The sequence below is a fragment of the Eubalaena glacialis genome, chromosome 4 (assembly GCF_028564815.1).
Source record: "Eubalaena glacialis isolate mEubGla1 chromosome 4, mEubGla1.1.hap2.+ XY, whole genome shotgun sequence".
NCBI lineage: Eukaryota > Metazoa > Chordata > Mammalia > Artiodactyla > Balaenidae > Eubalaena > Eubalaena glacialis.
In genome coordinates, this window is record NC_083719.1 from 95,106,518 (window position 1) to 95,132,690 (window position 26,173).

A 26,173-nucleotide genomic window follows, 5' to 3' on the forward strand; every position below is an offset into this window, starting at 1 on the left:
TTTTGTTAATGTTTTTATAATAGACTATCTTTTTTTATTCATCTTTGGCAATGTGAAATACTTTAAACCACTCCACTCCTTGACTTACACCAAAGTATAGTTATTAATAAGCACCCAGTTGTTTTAGTGGGACTACTAATCAAATCCCTCTTTAATGGGAACGTATGTGTCTGAAGTGTATCCCTTTTTAAAGTTTAAATTTTCAATTTCTTAAGGCATGGAACTGTATTGTTTTATTTTTTAAATCAGACATTCTATATTAGGAAACTAAACTAAATTGAGATAATTATTAAAAGCTGAGTTAATTTAGGGAGAGAAAATCTTATTTAAAAGAGCCTTATAATAAAACGTAAGGTAACATGGCACACAGGAACCAATTCACAATTCCCACAACCCCATATTACTCAAGAAAGAACATTCTAAAAGTGCAGAGATGGAGGGGAAAAAAGGATATAATAACTTTTTTGGGGGTTCAAATCCTTAAAAATATTCTTAGCCTTATACATTTGCTAAGATTTCCTTTTAAATATTGGTGGTGGTAGTTGGGAACAACCATAGCACCGAGGGTAAAGAAGACTAACACTTAAAAGGGTCCTGTGAAAACTATGACAAAGCCTGTATTTGTTATGGATTCAAAAGGGGAAAGCCCATACAAATGAATATTTCAATTTATGCCTGGAGTTTAGAAATTATGCATTTTCTGGATCTATTAAAACTTTTTATTTTTATTTTTTATTTTTGGCTGTGTTGGGTCTTCGTTTCCGTGCGAGGGCTTTCTCCAGTTCCGGCAAGCGGGGGCCACTCTTCATCGCGGTGCGCGGGCCTCCCACTATCGCGGCCTCTCTTGCTGCGGAGCACAGGCTCCAGATGCGCAGGCTCAGTAGCTGTGGCTCACGGGCCCAGTTGCTCCGCGGCACGCGGGAGCCTCCCAGACCAGGGCTCGAACCCGTGTGCCCTGCATTAGCAGGCGGATTCTCAACCACTGCGCCACCAGGGAAGCCCTAAAACTTCTTATATTAGGAAACTTACATATACGGAAAAGACAAGGACTACTTACATTTTATAATTTAAAAGTGATGAAAATAAATTTATAAAACTTACCTTCATAGTAATATATTTATGATATACTTGATACTTAATATCAAACTCAGTTAAAAAACTGAGTTAAACCAGTTAAAAAACAAGAGTTAAAAGCAGTCCCTCTCCCATGCATCTCACAACAAAAATCCTACTGTATCTTTAGTTTCTGTGCTCTTCACTGGAAAAAAAAACATTAGAATAAAGTACATAAATCATCTTTGTTTTTTACATACTAGTATAATAATAAATGCTAACTTGTGAGTTCTAACTGACTATAAATTACCAGTAGGTGTTTTTGAGAAAGGAGTCCACTATCATATGCCTTAAGATAACATCAATCAAGTATTGAGTTAATAAGAATACACTAGTATTTGGCGCAAATTTAATTTTATTAAACCTTACAATGAATGTTGTGGCATATCATTTTCCATTGTGTGACAGTTTATTGGCTGGCATCTGAATACAGTACTTTTTGGAAAAATACACAATGGGAATTGACAAAAGGGAGAGAAACTAGTTGTTTAGTGATGTATGAGGGCAAAAAGAAAAAGATGACAACCAATTAATTTTAGTTTCCTTAGTACCTAACTCTAAAATGGTTAAAGTTCCAAGCAATAATGCTGCTGTTACAGTGCACAAGAATATGGTTATTATCTCATCCGGCCCCCACAATTCTGGGGAAATTACAAGGATTATTACACCTGTAAAATTCAACCTAAGGCTTCTGCTGGGCAATATTATTTTGAAGAGCTACTTTTTCAAATATAACCTCAACAGTTTTCCCAAGTCACAGGAGATGGGGGTCTCGAAAACATTATACATTAAGTCACTTTACAAGTGAGCAACCACTTAACTGCAAAATCATAATGGGCACCAAATTACCTTTGGCTGATTTGGGCTAATGTCCCTGTCAGATTTATGGATAAGAAAATGACTATTTTTAAAATCTGTAATCCACTTGTCTTTATAATGTAGACTGGCATCTAATCTGAGTAAAATGACCATTTCTTTTACAGAAATGATCAAGAGTGGAACATCTAAAATTCAGCAGACCTTAACAGGGGATTTTTATGGAAATGTAACCAAAACTTATACATTAGCTCCAGCCAACATTACCATGCTACAGTGTACAGCTGAGAGTACAATTAGCTCATTATTAAATTACTCATCTGTTGGTTAAAAAAATAACACAAACTTAAGTATTTTTTTTAAATTCATTCTCACAATTTTGTGAATACTTTCTGACAAAGGCCTTAAACAGTGTCTGAGGGCACATTTATGAAACAACCGCCTCTAAAATAAAATGGACAATTTTGAGCTTTTAAACTAACTGATTTTTCAAGAGCTCCTAACATCATTTGGGGAGATGGCAAACAGAGAACTGTATCTTAATTGAAATAAGGCATTTCAGTTATCAAGACTGAGGAACAGTTCTAAGTTATCTATATTCAGTGGTGGGAAAATGCTATGTAAAGAAATCCTTATTTTATACTAGAGTTGCACAATTCAAATTCACCTATAAAATAGTGTGAGATGTGCCTTACTATAAGAGCATGTAAGCCCTCCTACCCCCTCCCAAAAAAAGGAATATTAAATCACTTAAAATCCAATTGCTCACCGTTCACCCCAAAATTACTGAGATCAACTAATGCAGATTTACTGTACTTGCAAAGTTTTCCTTTCTTTAAAAAAAAAAGGTTGTTCACGCATATAATTCTTATACCAGAAGGTTAGAGGCAAATGATTTCAAAAATTGATGTCTGATATTTCTAGAATAATTATCTAAACCACAAACTATTCTTAATTTATGTGGCAGTTCAAATATTTCATCAAATTTTCCCATAGTAAACAAGATATTAAAATCTCTTCATCAAAAGGTTGCAGAGCAACCATTTATATCCAAATCACCTTTTTCAATGGTGAAATTAAATATACAACCTAGTAAAATGAGTAAGGATATCTTTTAAAAAATTAAACTTCAATTATTTAACCAGAAAGTAAGTCTAATGCTTTTTTGTTTATTTACTATTCTTCATTACAAGTTTTTTACTGAGTAAAGATGAAATAAACCTAATGTGACTGTTTGCAATGATGACTCCTTAAATACCCCTACATCAACCCTCAGAATAAAATGTTAACACAAAAATCCAAGTGATCATTAAACTCACAGGTAAACTGAGTTTTTCTCAAACCAATAAGGAGCTTTTTATTCAGAACAATTTCATTAAGACATTTGCAGGGCAAATATGCCATCATAAATTTTATTCTGAATAACAGTAAAGTGCTGAATGATAATTACCTGAATCTTTTTTAGTACTTTTCACTTATTTTTTCTTAAGTTAAAAGAGCCCTTTCTGTGGCATTAGCAAAGCTGTTAAAAAATATCCAAAAAAAAAAACAAAGAAAGAAGGGAGGGAGGGAGGGAGGCAAGAAAGAAAAGAAAGGAAGAGAGAAAGAGAAAGAAAAAGAAAGAGAAAAGAAAAGCTAATTTTCAGTAAGGGAAGAGGAAGCACTGCAACCTTTTGTGTTTAATTAGGGTGACAAATAATTGAGACCAAAGTAATTCATGCAAGTTATCTTCAAAGGTATACTTAAGCTTGAAGAAAGAAGGAACACTGTTACTGACCTTTGATACTATGGCAGTAAATTGCATACTAAAAATACCTTAATTATCCTAGATGCCTAGATCTGGCTTGGCAAGCATCATGCCACTGACATGCTTCAGCTCTTTTTTGTAAATAAAAGTGATTTGCAGTTCAATTACTGAATATTTCAGTGTGACTCATTAAGCTGTGTGATAAACTTTGAGGTTAAATTTAAGCAAATTCTCTACACCTAATCACATCATCAGCACAAGCAGGACAATGCTGGCGCAGCATGAAAGGTGGGTCACTTTATAAAGATTCTTCCTTTTACTGCATGATATATTAAGACGACAGACCTAAATTTCAGCTGGGTTAATGAGTTAGAATAGCTTTGTTTCCCAAATTTAGCACACAATAATTTCAGTGGATTAGAGAAAGAAACCTCAGATGTAAAGAAAAAAACAACAAAAAAGCTTGAGCTCTGGTAGCTAACCTGTAGCTCTAAAAATTGTCATGCTACAAGAGTACTTTCATAAAATGAACTTTGTAACATACTTAACAGTGTTTCAGAGTTGAAGTTGACCAACTGCTGCATAGAAAATATGCTAACATACAACAGTCAAGTTGAAGCCAGTGCATAGAGAAGATAAAGCACTTATGGTAACTGCACATGGTAACAAGTCCATAAAGTTTGTACAACCTAACATGGATCCATAAGGGGAAAGAAATTGATAAGTAGAAATGGTTAAGTTAAAAAAGAGGTGGAAACGGGAGAAGCTCGGAGAAGAGAAGGAAGAAGCACAAAAAAGACCTTCAATTGTATAAAATTCACAAACCAGAAAAGTATAAAGACACCACTGAAAAATGGTTAACTCTGTCCCAAACACCCAACAGCAAACAAAACCAGAATGGATAAGCCTTTGGCAGACAATTTTAGAAATCTGAATATGAGATTACATTTCTCAATAATTCACAAACAATATATTATATGGTATATTTATATTAAATACTGGGAAACCAATCCTGTAAATTTGATGCTTACAATGCTTTAGCCAATGAGAGCACGATGAAATCAAGCTAAATGAATGCTGGTGTTACCACAACAGTGCTCATTTATGAAACAACTGTTACCAATTCGTGCTTCAACAGTCAAATTATCATCTATGAAGTGAAACGAAGGTCTCTAGCTTTTCTGGGATATGCCCTTTATAGTATATTCTATGATTCACTATGACACGAGCAGCAAGACACTGCAATGTGGTATGATTTATAGGCTGGATCAAATTTTTAGCTATTTCCTTCTCGTCCAGCAAGTCACTAGCAGTTTGTTTGTGCAAGTTTGTGGCATCAAAATGTGCACCTGATTTAATAAGGAGATTCATGATGTCTGGATGGTTGTTCAGAGCAGCGATATGGAGGGGACTGTTGTCATCCGAGTCTCTGACGTTCACATCAGCACCACATTCTATCAGTATCGCAGTAACTTGCAGAGATGGAAATTTACAAACAGGGTACCGCCCTACACAGGTAGTATTCTTGTCCACAGCCAGATGAAGAGGGCTGAAGTTATTCTTTCCCCTTGGATGCAGCTTAAGAAACCTGTATATAGTTTGCTTTTTGAAATGATCCTGTTCTAGAGTACAAGGAACTTTTTCTAATAAGCAAATCAAGTGCAAAATAATGGAAAGAGCCTTATTTAACTGTAATGGGTCTGCTGGACACTGAGTTTGTTTGATCGCTCGCTCTATTTCAAGGACACTTTTGCACAGTATTCCCATAAGATCATCAAATGTAACAGTGGTGCCCAGCAGACCTTTAGCCCTATCCTGTAGCATAAAAGAGAACAGTTCTGCAAAAGATAATAAGCTGCTGGCGGTCATCGGGCTTAGAGGGTCCAAATTGTTCTGCTGCATATCCAAAGCATACTTCCATAGGTTGATGCATCGTTTGAAATTTCCAGAGTCTGCATAGACAGCGCCTCTATATCTAATATAGTAAGAGGTGTCAGGATGAGAAGGACCGAGAATACGTTCTCTAATTAATAGTGCCTGCATTCTCATCTCATCAGGATCAGCAATAAGACCTTCTAGCTCTTCTGCACTGTTTACCTCCTTGGCATAATCATAAGCCATTATTAGTGTCTGCGGTACTGGTTTGCTAATTATATTAGTCCTATCACTGTACCTCATGTTCATTGCCTTTTTCCAGTATTTCAAAGCCCCAAGGAGATCTCTTTTTTTGTCTACAAATGTAGCTCCCAGAAGCTCTAGAGCATTGATCCTTTCTGTCTTGCTGGTCTGTGCATGGTGAGTCAGGAAATCCACAATATTTGTGTGACCAGTCACACTTGCTGAGAGAAGGGGAGTCATTCCATAACCATCCTTTTCCATCTTGGCACAATACATAAGAAGCATCTTCATGATGTCCAAACTTCCAGATTCTGCGCAATCATGCAATGCAGTATTACCTTAAGGAGGAGGAAAAAAAGAGATAACATATTTGAGGGACCAGGATACAATGTAATACATATGTATACTTTAGAATCTAAAGAAAAGCAGGCAGCTCCAAGCCGCCCTCAATGGGACATACTTTAATTTGATTACAAATAAGAAAAAATGATCCCCAGCACCTAAAACTAATGTCTGACACACAGCAGGGGGAAAAAAAATATTGGTTAAATTCTTTGAATAAACGAAATGACAAAATTAGGCATGAAAAGATATTCAAAGTCACTAAATGAAATTCAAAATTAATCCACGGCCTCTTGATATTTTTCAATAATGTTTTCAAGTGTATATTCTACAACTAAAAACTGATGAAATGAAATTAACCAGCTATTTATAGTTTTGCTGACAGTCACTTAACTTTCTGGGTCAGACTCCACATTTATAAATAAGAAATCTAGTCTGTAATACCTAAGAGTCTCCAATTTGATTCTAAGAGTCAGAAATTATTTTTTCAGTATTTCTGATTGCCAAGTGAACCTCAGCTGTTTCAGTCAAAAATCTTGGTAACAAAGTACAACACTTTCTTCAAAAAACTCACGTAAGAAAAACAAGTCCACTGAAACCTAAAAAACATGTGGGTGGTTCAACATGAACTTTAAAAGGAGACATCTGAGGTGTCCTTTCATAATGGATTATTTCCCACTGTAATTTAATTTTCTTAAACATTCTTTTTAGATGTACTAAATGTTCTAACACCGTCCGATTCTTCCCACACATGGATTAAAACTGACAATAGACACTGGCACATTAGTAAAAGCCTGTATGGATGGAACATACTAAGACATAACCACTCAAGTTATTTTAGCTACCTAAATTTAATATAAACATTCTACTAATGATCAAAACAGAAATTATCATGCAGACCTTTGATATTTACATACAATGTTTACAGAAAATTTCAACAGTCTTTTTAGGCATGTGTGTGAAAAATAACTAATATAGCTGGCTGAGACAGCTATCTTTAGAAAGACCTGCTTGCAAGGATGGCCCTGGGCTGGCATCTGGAATGTTGTCGGGTAGACAGTTCCAAGATAAAAAACTTTCCCTAAATGATAAGGGTGGCTTTTATGCTGACTACCTGCTTTCCTTCTGGGACTCTGGAATTTTGCATATGTGCTCAGCAGAGGGTGCCTATGTGACCAGTGCCCAATAAAAACCTGGACATTGAGTCTCTAACCATTCTCTAATCAACCAAAATGGGTTTCCCCGGGCAGGAATATTGCACATATGCATTTATGTTGCTAGGGGAAGACTGCTCTTTGTGACCTCTCACAGGAAGGAGAGAGCATAAAAAAGCCTGCACAAAGATTCCTCTAGACCCCAACTGTGCCTTTCCTCTCATGATCCAGGTACATGTCCTTATTATATCACTGTAATAAATCTTAGCCATGAGTACAACTGTATGCTAAGTTACCTGCAAACATTGGGGTGGCCTTGAGGACCCCTGACACAGGATGTGTACTAGAAAGTTGTTTAAACCTGAATACTTCACGTAACAGATCTACAGATAAAATTCAAAAAAGCACAAGTTGTAATACATTAGGACTTTAAATCTCTTCACAAGTTTATCCTGTTTATTAGTCTTCCATGATATCTATAGGGATTATATTAAAACATCTGGATATGTTAATTGTGACCCAGGATTCCAATGGTCTACAATGGAAGGGTGTCTGATAGAATGTTTTAGCAATGTGTATGGTAACCAACCACTAAGAGAGCCCAGAACTTCTGACTACTAATGTTCATTTGCTCAAAATAATTTCAATTAAACATGACTACTACTAAGTATATTTTTAAAACTCTTTTGAATTAAGGATCCCTAATATTCCCATTTTCTCTAAGAAATAGACAATATAATAGAAATATAAAGAGAAGGCTTAGATGGCATTCTTCTCTATTCAGAATAATAAAATCAAGAAAAAGAATGCAGCAAAAGCCAGTCTTTTAAGTAACTGAATTGACGTATTGGAAAAATGCAGAATATATATATTCTGAATACACCATATACTGAAAAAATGTTGTTTTGTTTTGTTTTTTTAAAGGAATAAGAGACTCTCACATCTAGTATTGGCAGAGGTAACATGATCACCCTCCCACTAAGAACCAGAAAAGCTGAAAAATGCATTTTAAAAAAATCTGTATGACCACCTGTAAGAGCTCACAGGGAGACAACATCCAGGAGAATAAAGAAAATTAGTTAAGTAACATCCAGAATTTGGGGAAGCTTTCCCCAGTGACCTCTACTGATTCTGGAATAGGCAGCTAAAAAACTGGGCAGAGCTTTTGACCTTTCAGGGCTAGAAGAGAAAACCGGAGTCCAAAGCCCATTAAGAAATCCCTATACACTTTAGGTTATAGCTCTGAAGGGCTGCTCTCTAGGAGTTAAGGTGAAGTGCAAAGAAACCAGCGTACACAGGCACTGAAATGCAAGTTAAAATCATCTTGATATTGAATTAAAGTAATCCAGAACTGCTAGTATATATGTAATCAAAAGCCAGAAGCAAATACAAATACTATTTAGATGAAGATATTATCATACTAGAGCTCAAATTATTTTTATATATTCTTCATATATAATGTTTGGTATCCAATCAAAAATAATGGACAGAAGAGAAAACAAGGAACCGCAACACAAAAAGCAAGGATAAGAGCTAAGAGAGGGCTTCCCTGGTGGCGCAGTGGTTGAGAATCTGCCTGCCAATGCAGGGGGCACGGGTTCAAGCCCTGGTCTGGGAAGATCCCACATGCCACGGAGCAACTGGGCCCGTGAGCCACAATTCCTGAGCCTGCGCGTCTGGAGCCTGTGCTCCACAACAAGAGAGGCCGCGATAGTGAGAGGCCGGCGCACCGCGATGAAGAGTGGCCCCCGCTTGCCACAACTAGAGAAAGCCCTCACACAGAAACGAAGACCCAGCACAGCCATAAATAAATAAATAAACAAATACTTTGGGAAGATGGAGTTATGAAGTTGCCTGAAAAATGGCAGAAGGTAGTGGAACAAAACAGTGAATACATTGTTCAATAAAGTTCTTTCTTAAAAAAAAAAAAAAAAAAAAAAAAAAAAAAGAGCTAAGAGAAAAGCCCAACAGAAGATCTAGATAATACAGTTATCAGACACAGACTTTAAAGTAATAATTATGCTTAGAGTATTCAGATATTTAAAAAAAAATTTGAGAATTAGATAGAAAACTGTAAACTACAAAAAAGAACCAAACGGACATTCTAGAACTGAAAAGCTCAATGGGTGGCTTTAAAAGTAGACTACACACAGCTGAATAGAGAATTAGTGAACTAGAAAATTAAGTCAGATGAAAATACATAGAAAGAAGCATGAAAGTGAAAGGATGGAAAAACAGAAGACTATAAGAGACAGAGAAAACGATGTCAGAAGGGATAACATGCTTAAAACCAGAATTATAGACTAAGAAAATAGGCCCAAAGCAATATTTAAAGAGATAAAGTTTGAGAATTTTCTGAAGCTGATGAAAGATTAACCATAAATTTAATAAGTTTTATAAACAACAAGGATAGACAAAAAGAAAGCCACACTGAGGCACTCTACAGCAGAACCGTTAAAAACTAAGGACAAAGAGAAAAATCTTAAAACCAAAGAATAGGTGGAAATGACCTGCAAAAGAACAACAATTAGACTGACAGCAAAGTTCTAATCAGAAACAAGAGAAGCCTTAAAGCACTAAAGGAAAATAAATGCCAGCTTAGAATTCTGTGAAGTAAAGGACCGTTTCAGGTGAGAAAGAAAAGATGAGCCACATGGAAGCCTGGAAAGGAGAGCATCAACATTGACAGAAAGGGTAAATTTGTGAGATATCTAAATAAATATTGATGTTAAAAATAATATCTTGTAACAGGGTTTGAAACACATATAGAAGAAAAATGCTTGACAGCAATAGCATAAAAGTAAGGAGGGTAACTGGAGTTGAAGTATTCTAAGATTTCTGCCTTGCTTGGAAAGAGGTAAAATTAGAAATTTATGTTAGCCTTTGATAAGTCAAAGTAGTACTATCTAGAGTAACCACTAAAATAAAAGAGGGTATGCATGCATATAATTACTATATATTCTCTAATATAGAGAAAAAATGAAAAATAATCCAAACAAAGACAGAAACAAAGCAAAACAGGTAGACAAATAAAAATCAGTAAGTAGCTAGGAGATTAAAGCCCAAATATATAAGTAGTTACATTAAATACAAGCAAACTAAATGTTCCATTAAAAGACAAAAACTGTCAGACTGAAAATACAAACACATAGAACTCAACTACATGCTGCTTACAAGAGAAATACCTTAAATGTAAGGATAGAAAAAGGTTGAAGTGAAAAGATGAAAAAGTATATATACTTTATGCAAAAATTAACCGTAAGAAAGCTGTCTGATAGTAAAATATCAGATTAAGTAGACTTTAAAACAAAATGCATGATTACAGATAAACATTTTATAATGACATAAAATTCAAAACAACAGAAAGATATAATTCTAAATTTGTTTTCACATAAAAACAGCAAAATAAATAAAGCAAAAATCAACAGAACTACAAGGAAAATCAGATAAATCCACTCATAATACATTTGAACACACCTTTTTCAGTTTAGAAGACCAAAACCAATAAGGATATTGAAAATTAAATGAACACTATAGAATTTAATTTTTTTCTAAGGACACACGGAGCATATACAAATGCTGACTACATTCTGGGCCATAAAATGAGACTCACACAAATAAATGTCAAGGGACTGAAATCACTGAATATGTTCTAAGTCCACAACACAAGTTAGATTAAAAACAAACAAGCGAAAAAAAAAAAAAAACCCTAGAAAAATCTCCACATATTTGAAATTTAAAAATATACTTCTAAAATAGCCCATGGGTCAAAGAAGGAATCCCAATGGAAAGTAGAAAATATTTTTAGCTGGATGATAATAAAAATGTTAAATAAAAAATCTTGTGGGATATGGCTAAAACTATGCTTAAATGTACATTAGAAAAGAATGGCTTCTTGAAAAAACAGCTAATTTTCCATCTCAAGAACTTATAGGGGAAAAACAATATATTAAACCTAGAGAGACTAGAAGCAAATAATAAAAAGCAGAAATAAATGAAGAAAAAAGGTACCAGTATGCTAGCACGGCATTTTTTCCCCTAAATTGTATTAACTATTGCGAACTTATATTAATAACTATGCAAAGTAGAGAAGATAAACTTGTTCTACAAATAGAAACCAGAGAAATTGCTAGTAAAATAAAAACCCATGTCTCCCAATTGCCATTTCAGTGTATTGCTCATTACTAAGGTCATATTTTAAATGCTAGTCATACTACACTCCAGTGAATAAGTTATTTCTAATATAAACCAAGCCTCATAATAAAACTTCCACCAATCATATTACTTTCCAGATCAAAAGCTTTCATGCTTCCTCTAAAGAAATAGCTGAAAATCTTTAAGATTTCAAAATTCTACAGCATTGATTCTCAAAGCACTATCTGTGTGAGGATGAGAAAGCAACAAAGCAGAAATCTGTAGTTTTAGAAGGCATGTCATGTGAAGTAAAGCTTAATCTTGGTAGTGGGAATACACATAAGAAGATATACTATGGGAAACAGATTTTTAAAAAGAGAAATATTTCCCTAACCTACCTCTCTAGCCTCATTTCTTGTCATCTCCAGTATGAATGCTGCTCTGTGAATCTAGCCCAGGAGCCAGCAAACTTCTTCTGTAAAGGGCTAGATAGTATTCCAGCTTTTGCAGTCCATAAGGTCTCTGTTGTAATCACTCAACTCTACCATATAACAAAAAGTATCCATAGGCAATTGGTTAAATTAATGGACATGACTGTTTTCCAACAAAACCTTACTTATGGACATTGAAATGTGGCTTTTGTGTAATTTTCACATGTCATGCATAATATATCATTCTTCATTTGATTTTTTTTTTCAACCATTAAAAAATATATCTTAGTTCTCAGGCAGTACAAAAACGGGGTGGGCAGGATTTGACCTCTGGGCCAGAGTTTGCCAACACCTTCTCTAACCCAAAAGACATCATCAATACCAGCCATACACAAGGCAAAGAAACTGCTTAGGCTTCCCATCACTGTATTCTAAGTTACCTCTCCCAGCCCCTGGAATAGTCCCGCTTACTTCCACCTCCATGCCTCTTCTCTTAATTTTCCTGTCAATATACTCTTTCTTCTTTGCCTTTTTAACTTCTTTTCCTCCAGGTTTCACCAGAAATTTCAGCTGCTCAAAGAGGCCTTCTTGGTTATACTATGTCAATTTATCATTTTGAGAATGCCTGGTGAATAAATGTTTCATTCATCCTGGTAAGTACTCATGTTATATCTACTATTATAATCTTATGTAATACCTTACATAATATGTTAGTGCTTCACAAATAGGTTTTCTTACCTAAACTGTCTATTCCTAAAGTACACAGAGCCTATGTTATATTTCCTTTATATCCCAGATAGCAGTTAGCACAATATCAAAGCTAAGGTAGATTCTTAAATTTTTAATACTTGATATCACAAAAAATGAATCAAATAAGGACAAAATAACTTTAAAAAGTAAAATCTTAGGGCTTCCCTGGTGGCACAGTGGTTAAGAATCCGCCTGCCAATGCAGGGAACACGGGTTCCAGCCCTGGTCCAGGAAGATCCCACATGCTGCAGAGCAACTAAGCCCGTGCACCACAACTAGTGAGCCTGAGCTCTAGAGCCCGTGTGCCACAACTACTGAAGCCCGCACGCCTAGAGCCCATGCTCCGCAACAAGAAAAGCCACTGCAATGAGAAGGCTGTGCACCTCAATGAAGAGTAGCCCCCGCTCGCCGCAACTAGAGAAAGCCCGTGCGCAGCAACGAAGACCCAACACAGCCAAAAATAAATAAATAAATAAATAAAATACATTAAAAAAAAAAAAAGTAAAATCTTAGCAGGAGGGGATCACCTTTATTATTCTAACAGGTTAAGTATATAACTGCCACACTTTCATGCCCTGGAAGCCCTAAAAAATTTCTGAATTATAACCTAGACCATTACTTAAAAGTTAAGAAAACAGAGGTCAAAAAAAAAAAAACCCAATACAAAACAAAAGCATAATTTTACAGCAACTATGTCATGTCTCCAAGTGTCTTTACATAGTATATTTTGATAAAGTTGTAATCAGAAAATATACAACTGTTTCCTGCTTTTCACCTACATCTTAGTCATTTTGTCATGTTCCATGTATATAGTCCACATGAACTATTTACATAGATACTACATAATCACTCTTAATGGCTTTATGGTTAAAGTTCAAGTAAGGAGGCATGTCATAATTTACATAAACACTTCTCTCTTGATGGACATCTGCATTCCTTCAGAATTTTCACTATTAAAATTAATGCCTAAAAAACTATAAGGACAGATAACAGACCAGTGATTGCCAGAGGGGGGTGCTGAGAGAATAGTTAACTGCAAAGGGGCATACAGGAAGTTTTCATTCCACCTCTATTGTAGTGGTGGTTAAATTACAGTTTATGTTTTTCAAAACTTAGAGAACTGGGCTTCCCTGATGGCACAGTGGTTGAGAATCCGCCTGCCAATGCAGGGGACATGGGTTCAACCCCTGGTCCAGGAAGATCGCACATGCCGCAGAGCAACTAAGCCCACGCGCCACAACTACTTAGCCTGCGCTCTAGAGCCCGCGAGCCACAACTACTGAACCCGTGTGCCACAGTTACTGAAGCCCGCACGCCTAGACCCCATGCTCTGCAACAAGAGAAGCCACCGCAATGAGAAACCTGCGCACCTCAACGAAGAGTAGTTTCCACTCGCCGCAACTACAGAAAGCCCACGCGTAGCAACCAAGACCCAACACAGCCAAAAAAAAAAAAAAAGAAAAAGTAATTGTGGTGATGGCTGCACAAATCTGTGACCATACTAAAAACCAATGAGGGCTTCCCTGGTGGCACAGTGGTTGAGAGTCTGCCTGCCAATGTAGGGGACACGGGTTCGAGCTCTGGTCTGGGAAGATCCCACATGCCACGTAGTAACAAAGCCCGTGAGCCACAACTACTGAGCCTGCGCATCTGGAGCCTGTGCTCCGCAACAAGAGAGGCCGCGACAGTGAGAGGCCTGCGCACCGCGATGAAGAGTGGCCCCCGCTCGCCGCAACTAGAGAAAGCCTGCGCACAGAAACGAAGACCCAACACAGCCAAAAACAAATTAATTAATTAATTAAAAACCAATGATGGGGGCTTCCCTGGTGGCGCAGTGGTTGAGAGTCTGCCTACCAATGCAGGGGACACGGGTTCAAGCCCTGGTCTGGGAGGATCCCACATGCCGCGGAGCAACTAGGCCCGTGAGCCACAACTACTGAGCCTGCGCGTCTGGAGCCTGTGCTCCGCAACAAGAGAGGCCGCCATAGTGAGAGGCCCGCGCACCGCGATGAAGAGTGGCCCCCGCTTGCCACAACTAGAGAAAGCCCTGGCACAGAAACGAAGACGCAACACAGCCATAAATAAATAAAAAAAAATAAAAAAAAATAAAAAAACCCAATGATGGGTGGTTTTTAAGTGCGTGAATGGTATGTGAATTATGTCTCAAAGCTGTTTTAAAATCAAAGTATTTGTTTTTAGTAAAGTATAAGTTTTGATTGATAGAAACAGCAATTAAAAGGTCTTTTATCATAACAGATTTGTCTGGAAATGCACAAAAACAGTTCTCATTGTAACAGGGAAGAGCCAATTTTGACTCCATGTTGGATCTGTTTCTTTGACTTTAGCCTTTGCTTTTCGTTGCTTTTGTTATCATAATCATACATAATTGCCTGCCTCAGGAAACCCTACCCACCTGTGAATGGCTGCAAGAAAAAAGAAATTAACACATCCCCTCCCGGAGGCTGGCCATTCCAGGAGAATTTCTCCAAGACTGATGGCCCTTTTTACTTTACTTCCTCCCCACCTCTCCCTCTCTATTCTGCCTTTTTACTTTACTTCCCTCTGATTCTGTAAAAAAAACTGGCATCTAGACCCCATAAGGTGGTTTTCTGGGGACCCTAGTCTGCCATCTCCTCGGTCTGCCAGCTTTCCGAATAAAGCGGTACTCCTTGCCTCAACACCTCGTCTCCCGATTTATTGGCCTGTCGGCGGCAAGCAGAGCCAGCTTACACGACAGCTCCAGCTCGCTCATCATCTCTCCTCTTTAGCCTGCTGTACTTGGCATCCATTCTTCTACCTTGCAGCTGGGGCTGAGCCGAGTCTTTAAGAGAGGTCCACCTATAAACATGGGGGCCGGGGGGGGGGGAGGGGTGCAGTTCAACTGCATGACAAGGCTGATTCCAAGCATTTTACTCCTGGAATAGCTAATTGGTATGTGTTAAGGAAGCAGGAGGGAAGGGGTTAAGAGGAAAACTTTAGGATGTCAAAGGAGCACTAGAAGGTTCCTCTGCTCAGAGTATTTCCCTTCCCCATGTATGCTGTAACACCAGAGATACTCAAGGACAAGAGTTTGAAAAAAAAGAATCAAAAATAGGATAAAAAACTACTGGTATCAAGATTACCACGTGCCTTCCCTTCATTAATTCTTTATATAAGGCAGTGAGCTAGGAACACAGAGAAATTTAACAATACAGGTCCTTGAGCTCACTACAAAGTTAAATGCTAAAAAATGCTCAAGATGCATTCATGTGACTCGAGGGGGACGAGGACTTGCCTTTGAAATGGGTCTTGATAGCAAGCAGAATTTTCAAAGCTAAGATCTGAGCTAAGGGATCAGGACTAAATTCAACTAATAATAGTATAATTTGATGAAAATTATACAACGTAAGTTGATGAAAACATCAACATTACAATTCAGACTTACATTCTAGTTCAGACTCTCTATTCACTGCAGCTCTACCCAAAGGGAGGGAAAAAAGAGGAAAAGAGATATTTTAATCAAATTTCCAACCATGTGACTTCCTTACCTGGGCCTCTCCCCAACTCTTCCACCTCTATCTTCCAACACATACACTCCCGATGTCTCAGTAGCATAAATCTTTAGAATGCCATGGGCTTCCTAAATTTTCTTTTAAACAAGTTTAATTAATCAATGTGATTAAAATCTCATAAAGATGAACTCAGTGAGGGAACTATATGTAGCTAAAAGATCAGTAAGTAAAACTTAACCTCTGCCTTAAGTTTGTGTTGCTGGGGATGACTCTGAAATAGCAGTAGTGTTCAGGATCTACTCATTTTCACCAGTTCAATTTTGTGAGGATTCACAGTTTACAATCCAATCTTCAGGGTTAGAGGAACACAATAGATATTTCCCTACTGCACTCAATAGACACATCATCTACAGCTTAGCTTCCCCAACTAGGATGCCAAGTTTCCCTGAAGACACAGAGAAAGTGTGCCAGGAGATACAGGAGGGAAAAGGATGAACAAGAAACAACTTGCAGGAGCAACTTGATCTGGGATTAAAATGTTAACGAATTCAACTAGTTAAACATTATTATTATATCAAAGTAAGTATGGAATGTTACAGAGCAGAAAGAAATTTTAAATCCCTCTCTTTCACTCTTCTCTGCTAGTAGGTGTGTTCTGAGGTAACCAAGAGCTGAGCTAGAGTTCTCAAAGAAGAAAAAGAGAATTTCAGCTTCCAACACTCTCAGTCCTGAAGCATACAAATAACCGACCTACGTGACAATAGTCATTATCTTTGTCCATTCTCTTAATACCAACCATTCTTAATTTACAGTGGAGATTTTCTTACATGAAATTCCTTTGGATTTACAGTGGATACGAGAAAAAAAGGATTTCTTTTTTTTTAACATTCTCTTGACTGAAATACATCTATACCCTAAACTGCCTATACTATAGGAGAGAAAGAATGCCTGGGGTTTGCTTCGAACTACTTCAGAGAACAAAAGGAGGGAGAAATATATTTTTTAACATATATAGGCAAATGTGATAAATGTTGAAGCAAGGTGATAAATACATAGTGGTTCAAAGTATTCTTCTCTCTACTTTCTCCACTTACATATAAGTCAGAAAATTTCCATAATAAAGAGGCAAATAGGGGCTTCCCTGGTGGCACAGTAGCTAAGAATCCACCTGGTGGGCTTCCCTGGTGGCGCAGTGGTTGGCAATCTACCTGCCAATGCAGGGGACAGGGGTTCGAGCCCTGGTCTGGGAAGATCCCACATGCCGCGGAGCAACTAAGCCCTGTGCGCCACAACTACTGAGCCCGTGTGCCTAGAGCCCGTGTTCTGCTACAAGAGAAGCCACCGAAAGGAGAAGCCCGCGCACCGCAACAAAGAGTAGCCCCTGCTCGCCGCAACTAGAGAAAGCCCGCACACAGCAATGAAGACCCAATGCAGCCAAAAATAAATATTTAAACTAAATTAATATAAATAAATAAATAAAACCAAGGTTTAAAAAAAAAAAAGGAATCCGCCTGCCAATGCAGGAGACATGGTTTCGAGTCCTGGTCCAGGAAGATCCCACATGCCGCGGAGCAACTAAGTCCATGTGCCACAACTACTGAGCCTGCGCTCTAGAGCCTGCGAGCCACAACTACTGAGCCTGCGTGCCACAACTACTGAAGCCCGCACACCTGGAGCCCGTGCTCGCAACGAGAAGCCACTGCACTGCAACAAAGAGTAGCCCCCGCTTGCCACAACTAGAGAAATCCTGTGTGCAGCAACGAAGACCCAGTGCAGCCACAAATAAATAAATAACTAAATAAATAAATTTATTTAGTTATTTATTTATTTTTTAAAAAGAGGCAAACAAACTGCCTGATCTAGCTCTCTCAAACCCTTTTAAAGCTAACCATACTTACGAGCCTACATGGTTTTCTCCCTTTTCTAAGCTCCTACAGAGTTCTACCTGTACCACTCACTTTTCACAGTCACTGTCTTAATGTCTTCATGTACGTATTTCTGTACTAAAAGGACCAGAAAACACAGTCCTTGCCATCAAAGAGCTTATAATCTTTCCTCTCTTAAATGCAACACATTCATTCAACAAACTCATTTACCAATTGCCCCCTGTGGGCCAGATTACTCTTTCTAACACATGGATACAAACACCAGGTCTCTAGCCTCAAAGAGCTCACAATATAACAGAATTAGAATGTACTAAGATGGGTTTCTCTAAAAAAAAAAAAACCTCAGTCATTCCTCTGCTGAAAACATTCACTGACTCACCTACCACTGCATAAAGAATAAAGTCAAACTCCTTTACCTGGAAGTCAATGTCCTTTTAGAATCTAGCCCTGACTGCCCTTTGGTCCAAATATGCTACTTTCCAATTTCTGTACCCTCCAAGCATATTTCTCAATGTGCCTTTCCTTATGCCATTTCCTAAGCCTTAAAAACTGGATCAAATCCCTTCTGCAGATCTCAACTCCAACAATCCTTTCAAAGCCCAGTTAACTCCATGAGGCCTTTCCAGTCAGTACACTCTTCCAAAATCCTATATAATGAATTTACACCATTCCTTTAGCGGTGAACAAATGTGATGTGCTGTATCTTTTCATAGCCTCCAAAATGTCCAACACAATATCTGGCCTACAGAAAATGCACAGGAATTATCCTATTACTAATTTACTTAATTACCTTGGGTATCTAAAATAATTGACCCATGCGTGAGGACAGCCTGTCCTCTGGGGCCAGTCTCCCCAATCCCAACTCAAAGAGCTGTTCTATATAGGTCTGTAGTACTCAACCAATCACTTTCAGGTGCTCAATTTCCAGTCGAATTTGGGTGTAAAAGCAGAATTGAGGGTTTAAGTAACTTTTCCATAGATCTGCAAAGTCCTATTCTGAGTCAAAACATAAACAAACAAACAAAAAAACTCAAATAAAAAAGAACCAAAGAAAGCCAAAGATGACTATAACCGTCAAATACTGAGATCAGTGTGATGGCCCTAAGATGGGCTTGTCTAATCACTCCTGATTTGAGGTCTATATTTAAATAGCAACCAACTTTCATGTCTCAAAAATCAACTGTTGTGTTAAACTGGAGCAGCATTTCTAAATATCTCAGTTTCCTCCCCCTTTTGAATGGCACGGGAAAAAAAGGAACCCACTGTCCCCTCAGGTAATGAGTTAGTTGGAGATAAAGTATTTCCAAAAATCTAAGACAAGAAAGCACTACTGCTGCATTTACCATATTGTGGTTTAAGTATCTGCTTATGAACCTGTCTCTCCAAACAAGCCATGAGCTCCTGAAGTGCAGGGAATCAAGGACTGGATATCTTGTCTTACTCATCTTTGTATATCCTAAGTCAAACAGTCTGGCACACTCAAGGGACTCAATAAATGCTCTCTCAATTAATGAATGAATTCCACCTTAGGTTAAAACATGTTCAAAATGCCAACAGCCTGTTAAAAGTAATGGAAAGAGGTTAGATAATATATTCAGATGCCAACTGCCTGTTAAAAAGTAATGGAAGGTAGAAGTCACATGCATTTTATATTTAAGCAAACCAAGCATAATCTACTGACATATTCCTTCTTCAAAACCATTTCCAACAGCTGACATATAAAATGTCCTAAGAAATGATTCCATTTTATCCCTCATCTTATCAGTCTTTTCCATTTTTTGCATGGGGATAAAAATGTGGGGAAAAAAATCCTTTCTTGACACTCTACCAGATCCTTCTCCAGTGTTCCTGCCTCAGTTTCAAATGGTTCCTGTTTTTTTTATTACCCCCCAAACCCATAAAATAAAAAAAAAAATCTGAAAAGTCGATGAGGGAGTAATTATCAAATAATGGAAGCTTCAGGACCAGAGTGGGGGAGGTACATACATACTTTAATCTGCCCCCAATATTCTTTAAGACTCACTGTCAAATTTAAAAGGCACTATGCAAAAGTTAAAGTACTACACACAAAGTGATATATTATATATACATATAATACACACGTATGTATTATGTGTATATATGTATGTATATAAAATTGAAGCCATATGAAAACAATTTTTGGTATAAAATTGTTTTCTCTTATGTGTACTTCTTTAAACAGCATAAATACTAGATATTGATACTGAGGTAAAAAAAAGAAAAAACTCTAGAATTAGCCAGAAGAGGGAGTATACACATCCTCAAGTACAAAACTATATGATGATGGTGTTAAAAGGTTTTATTACCTCTGAAATAGCAAAGGTAATCAAGTTAAATATTGTTCACAGTTTACTAAGGGAAAATGCTCACTAAAATATGGGCTATTTACAGTATAGTTCTCCCATACATTATATCTCTAGAAGTATAAAGAACTTTGAAAAACAGAAGGGAAAATAGTACCAGTACTAATCTCTCCAATGACCTAAGTTTAAAACATGCCCCAATTTGATTTAAATACGTGAGTTTATCAACAATCTCTACATCATTAGGCTGATGAATAAAAAGCCCAAAACAAACTAAAAATTCAACAAGCCTAAACATGCAGCCATACCTTTTAACCTTTTCTCTTCTAGGTATGATTTCAAAGCATTCCCAATACTAACATGGTCAATTAAGCAGTAATTTGTTCTTTTAAAACAAACATTCTTTAAAAGAATGGTGATTGTTTAAAAAAAAAAAGTCATGCTGTCCTTTTACCCAACACTACATCAAAGATAATCAGAAACAATAAAACATTCATAAGAAAGAATGTTTACAGAAACATTTCTTATAGTGAGAAGGCAGAAGCAATGTAAAACTCCATTAGTAGAAGAGTATGCAGCTACTGAAATTAAAAACCTATAATTAATGACATTAAGGATAACATTTATTAAGCTAAAAAACAAGTACAGAAGAGCATATAAAATAAAATTGCATACATATATCTAAATGCAAAATTCAGTATCTTTGGGAGGATTATCTCTAAGTGCTGGAATTTTGTGAGATTTTTATATTTCCTCAGGAAAAAAATTTACAAAAAATCACAATGAGGCTGTATCATTTTTATGACAAACCTTTTTAAAAAAGATTATACTAACTTCAGTAAATATGTCCAGTAACTATGTGGTGCCCCATAATTGTGTGGTTTAGCCACTCTGAGAGGCAATCAGTCATTATCACAATGATAAACGCACATCCACTTTGATTTAGCAATTCCACTTACAGTTATTTATAATACAGCTATTTTCACACAAGTGTGCAAAGCCAGAGATTTGTTCAAGAATATTCACAGCAGCATTGTTTATTTTGGATGTGACCTAACTGTCTGTCAACAGGGACTAAATTATGCACACTCATACAATGAAATACTGTGTAGCCATGAAACAGAATGAGGTAGCCATGTGTGTTGGAGTTGAATGACATTCAAGATAAATTAAAGTTAAAAAAAGAGAAAGAACAGTATGTATCAATTAACAAAGAAGAAAGAAGGAGAGATATACAGACAAGTATACTTATATTTGCATAGACTATCTTGAGGACACACAAAACACTGTAAACAATGGTAGCTGGTGGGTTGGAGGTCTAGAAATGAAGGGTGTTAAGACATATTTTTCCATACTAAACACTGTACACCAATTTGTACTGTGTGATTTTTTTTTTTACCATGTATGTATGCTCCTTTAAGTTTTATAGTTTTTTAATATTACACAGTGAATTACTTTGCTGTTGTAAAAACAAATATGTTTAAGGAAAATAATGTTAACATTAAGTATTAATATTATACTATCAAAACACTTGTTTTTAAGGGTTAAAAAAATCTTAAACTATCATCTGAACAGTATACACGACCATAAACCTGAACTCTTCTTCTGGACAAAGATGTTTACATTGTTGCTAGTCAGCAAATCCACATCTGCTTAACCTAGTCCTTGTTTTGCTCTGGGCATTGTAGCAGTTTAAAAAAATCTGTTCTCTCTCTTGCTATATTTAACGAAAGGATTTTCTATTGGCCACACAGTAAGTATGGAATAAGGGAACAGATTTTCTCCTTTTCATTGATATTAATCCTTCCAGGTCAGTATGGCCTAGCTGTCCCTGACAGAATAACAAATGAAATGCCTACCTAAGACAAACATGACAATGACTCACTAAATACAGTAGTTTCTACTCCAAGGGTATTCTAAAAAAATAAAACTAAGAAAAATATATTAAATCAGAGTATATTCTTAAGTAAACACAAGTCTAATGGCTCAGATCAACTGCCACTAACATGCTCTAAACTTTGGGGAACCCACTTCCCATGAATTGGAAGTTACTCCTAATAAAGAGAGAAAATGCTGCTTAACACAGTGATAGAGGTCTTTTTTATCACATTTGTCCCATGTACTATCAAATACCAAAGAAACAATCAACAAGGTTATACTGGAAGGGATACCTAATCAAAATAGGTCTGTCAGTGTTGGCTTACTCAACACCACTGCTTATAATTATGCATCAAACTTCCTGAAAATAAGTGGTAAACCCTTAAAAAATTAAAATGAAGATGAACTCACCTTTAACACTTTTTCTATTAACATCTGCCCCCTTTTCAAGTAAATACTGAGCAATCTCTTTGTGTCCTTTGTAACATGAGATCATCAAGCATGTATGCCCATGTCGGTTTGACACTTCCAAATCAGCTTTGTGTTCTACCAGGTACTTGACTATTTCCAAATGGCCATCGAAACAGGCAGCTCGAAGAGGAGTTGAATTGGTTAAAGTCGTGTTGTTGACAGACGCTCCATGATTTAACAAAGACTGAACCACCTTCAGATGTCCTGCTGCAGAAGCGGCCCACAAAGGGGGAGCCCCCTCAATGGTTTCGCCATCAAAATTGACCGAGCCCCCGACTTCTATGGAGGCACTGCACTGCTCTAGGAGAAATTCCACCATGTCAAGGTGCCCATACCTGGCGGCCATCAAGAGTGGAGTGGCCCCATTTGTTTTTTCAGAGATCAAGGAGGAAACCTCCTCTTTAGATTTGCTTGCCAACAATTTGGTGAGAAGTCGGAGTTTGCCATCTCGAGCTGCGTTAAATACTGCTGTCTTTAGATCCATTTATGTCCGGTTGAGAGGCTGTGCTTTATTTATCCTTCAAAGCAAAGCTCCAGCTTAACTCTGTTGACACAGGCAAGGGTTACAGGAACCAAAGTTCAATATTAATCACGGCGCCCCAGAACGGATGTTATGTTCTGTCTATTGCCGTCCAACATATGACAACCAGAGCACCAAACTAGAGAAAGAAAAAAAAAAAAAAAGTAGCGGTTTTGAAATTTCCATAGGTAAAGGCGAAAACACTAGGTTTTCTTAATTTTTACTCCTGGGGGCGGGGGAAGCCACACTTTAGGGACTACTCCGCCTCCCCAAAAAAGGTGGGAAAGAAGAATACAAAAAGATACACACAGAGACCCAAATGTTATGGTGGGAGATAGTCTCTTCTCTATATACGGTAAATTTAAACACTACAGGCAACCGGATTTCTCGCCTCCTAACCAGCCAAGCTTTGGGCTAGTTTTGCTTTGCACACGCCCAGAGAGAGTACAACCGAAAGAGGCAGGAGACGCGGGTGCAGAAATGTTTCCCTTTCTCACATCTGCAGAGGAGAGCGGGCCAAGGGCGCGAGGCTGCAAGGCCTCGCTGAGGCCAGGATGGCTTTCGAGAAGGAACAAAAAAGGTCGGAACCAACAAACCGCGGCCAGCTAACGCCAAAACCCTCACCCGAAAGGTTCTCTCTCCTTTAAAACTACTCGAGGCTCTCAGGAAATCCGGCTGCCTTTTAGCTAACTTCGCCCGCCCCATTCTGATCCCCTCCGCCCCGCAAAGGGGTCCGTAGGTTCCCCAAACCACAGCCGCCCCTACACAACCTTCACCTCTACCTTTTCCCGATAGGGGCAGCCCCCTCCCCAAGCTCCTCCATCGACCACGACCCCCTCCCGCAGGCCGACCAGCCTGTGGCCTCCAGTCCGCTGCCCGCCTTCCGCTCCTGGGAGCGCCCTCCTTCCCCTTCCCGCCCAGGCCTCCCCGCGGGAGCCTCAGGCCGCGGCCCGGGCTCGGCCAGACCGCCGCCGCCGCCTCCACTACCTGCCAGGGGGCTAGTCCTCCCCGCCGCCGCCGGCTGCTCGGGCTCGGGCTGCCCCGTCAAAATGAGACCGCTGTCCGCGCCGCTGTCCGGGCCGCCCAGCTCCGCCTGCGGCCACACAGCTCCTCCATACCCCGCGCCCCACAGGAATGAATCCGGCCGCGCCGCTCGCCCCGCCCCGCCCCGCCCCGCCCCGCCCCGCCCCGCCGAACTGCCTCCCGCCCTCCCAGTCTGAGCGGGCTGCAGCGGCGGCAGCAGCAGCCGCGGCGGATGGTGTAATGGCCTGCGGGCCGGGGGCCGGACGAGCCAGAGCACTGCTTCACGTCACCGACGCGGCAGCCTCGCCATTGGGCCGGGGGAGGGCGGCGGCTGCCGCGAGCAGCCGCCTAGGGGCGGGGCGGGGCGGGGCGGGGCGGGGCTACGCCGGAGGCGGCCGCCGGAGGTCGGCGGAGAGGCTGCCGAGATCTTGGGGGCTGCTCCGCGCTCCACCTTTCGGGGCGCTGGTTTCGGGTACCTTTGGGTCCCAAGGCCATAACCCCCAGAGAGGTGGTAGCCATTATTCCTTTCTCGCAGACATCAACTCTCTCAAACTAGTCTCTTCTAAGCCTCCTTCCTTTGGTGGGCCCTGGAAGATACCGACCTCGCTGTGAGGCCTCAAAAAAGCAAAACAAGAAAAACGCAACAAACTTGAGAAAAAGATTAGTTTTGGAGGCTGCTAAACATGGCTTAGTTTTTAAAAATATGAACGCTAAAAAAATATAAAGCTACAATGAATGATAAAGCTTAACAGCAGTGTAAGTCAACAAGGTCGAGTTCTTCACTCTGAACAGTAAAACCAGGAAATGAGAGGAAGCTAAAAAGTGAATATAAATGAAAAGAATTACTACCTCGTACAACAGGAAATAAACTTGTGGAATTCATGACGTTAACACATGGAATGTTTTAAACTAGGTTGAGGAGGAGTTTAAATATGTTTGGAGACTTAACACCCATAGTGAATCATGATGAGAAAATAGTTTTGAAAAACGTAGTTTTCAATCTCTTGAACACTTTATTTTGGGGAACTTAAACTCACACACAGTATTTTGGTACCGTTAAGAGAAAGAGAATGTTAGATTAGACATTATCTGACCCCCAGCATCATAAGTGTAATTAGCATCATTACTTAAAAAGTAATGCAACATTAAAGACATTTTATTAAAAAAATCACTAAATCTTTGCATATTTACTTATAGTATTGTCCAGAATTTTATGTAGTTTTGTATAATTGAAATAATAATTTTCATACAACTACATATTTTGCTTTTTTACCTTACTATACTCTATAGATTTCTCATTTTTTATGGTCTTAATAATCATTTTTAAGTGGGGCATTATATTTGCCTCAGGCAGTCAGTATATAAGCTCAACATCAGTACTCCAAAATTGAAGTTAAGGTTACTACCACTGAGAAGAAAATATAGAAGGGCAGAATAGAAAGGATGAGGGCAGCAATCTATAAAAATCACCAAGAGGAATTGGCTGTTTTATCCCTAGTGTTAAAGGTACTCCCAAGGTGTAAACACCAGAGTACAGTTTCCCAACCAAGGCCTAATGTGAGCTGACCTATCTCTCTTATCAAATTCAATAAGATGATGTAAAAATTTACATCAGTGGTCTTCAACCTGACATGAGCATCCCCCAGGGGATTTTCAAGGGGTAGGTGCACACTTAGTTTTAAGGCCACCAGTTTCTGAATCTTCAGCTTGCATCTGTGTCATTTTCTAAAACTGATCTGCTGGTAAAGGAGTGCAGTACGGCATCTCCCAGTTTCATTTCCCAACTCTTTTACAATAGCCATATATTTCCCAAATTGCAAAAAGAAAGGCCATAACTTTCACTCACTGAGAATCTTAAAATGGTGCAATGTTCCAGGGTATAAAGCCTCAGGCAACCTTTGTCAGTTCTTTATCAATTTAAAATATTGGACTGTACAGAGACAGTATACTTCTAATGACTAGATAACAAATTCTA

The 26,173-nt window shown here is 38.4% G+C and overlaps 1 protein-coding gene across 1 annotated transcript; it reads right to left on the bottom strand.

The window, feature by feature from the left end:
• Positions 1 to 2,922: 2,922 nt before the first annotated feature.
• FEM1C (fem-1 homolog C) lies at positions 2,923 to 24,294 on the bottom strand. The gene is made up of 3 exons (XM_061188059.1): positions 24,163 to 24,294; positions 22,596 to 23,314; positions 2,923 to 6,132 (listed from the first exon to the last, which is right to left on the bottom strand). The coding sequence occupies exons 2-3, from the start codon at positions 23,137 to 23,139 to the stop codon at positions 4,823 to 4,825; spliced, it is 1,854 nt and encodes a 617-aa protein (XP_061044042.1). The 5' UTR covers positions 23,140 to 23,314; positions 24,163 to 24,294; the 3' UTR covers positions 2,923 to 4,822.
• Between the last annotated feature and the right edge of the window lie 1,879 nt (positions 24,295 to 26,173).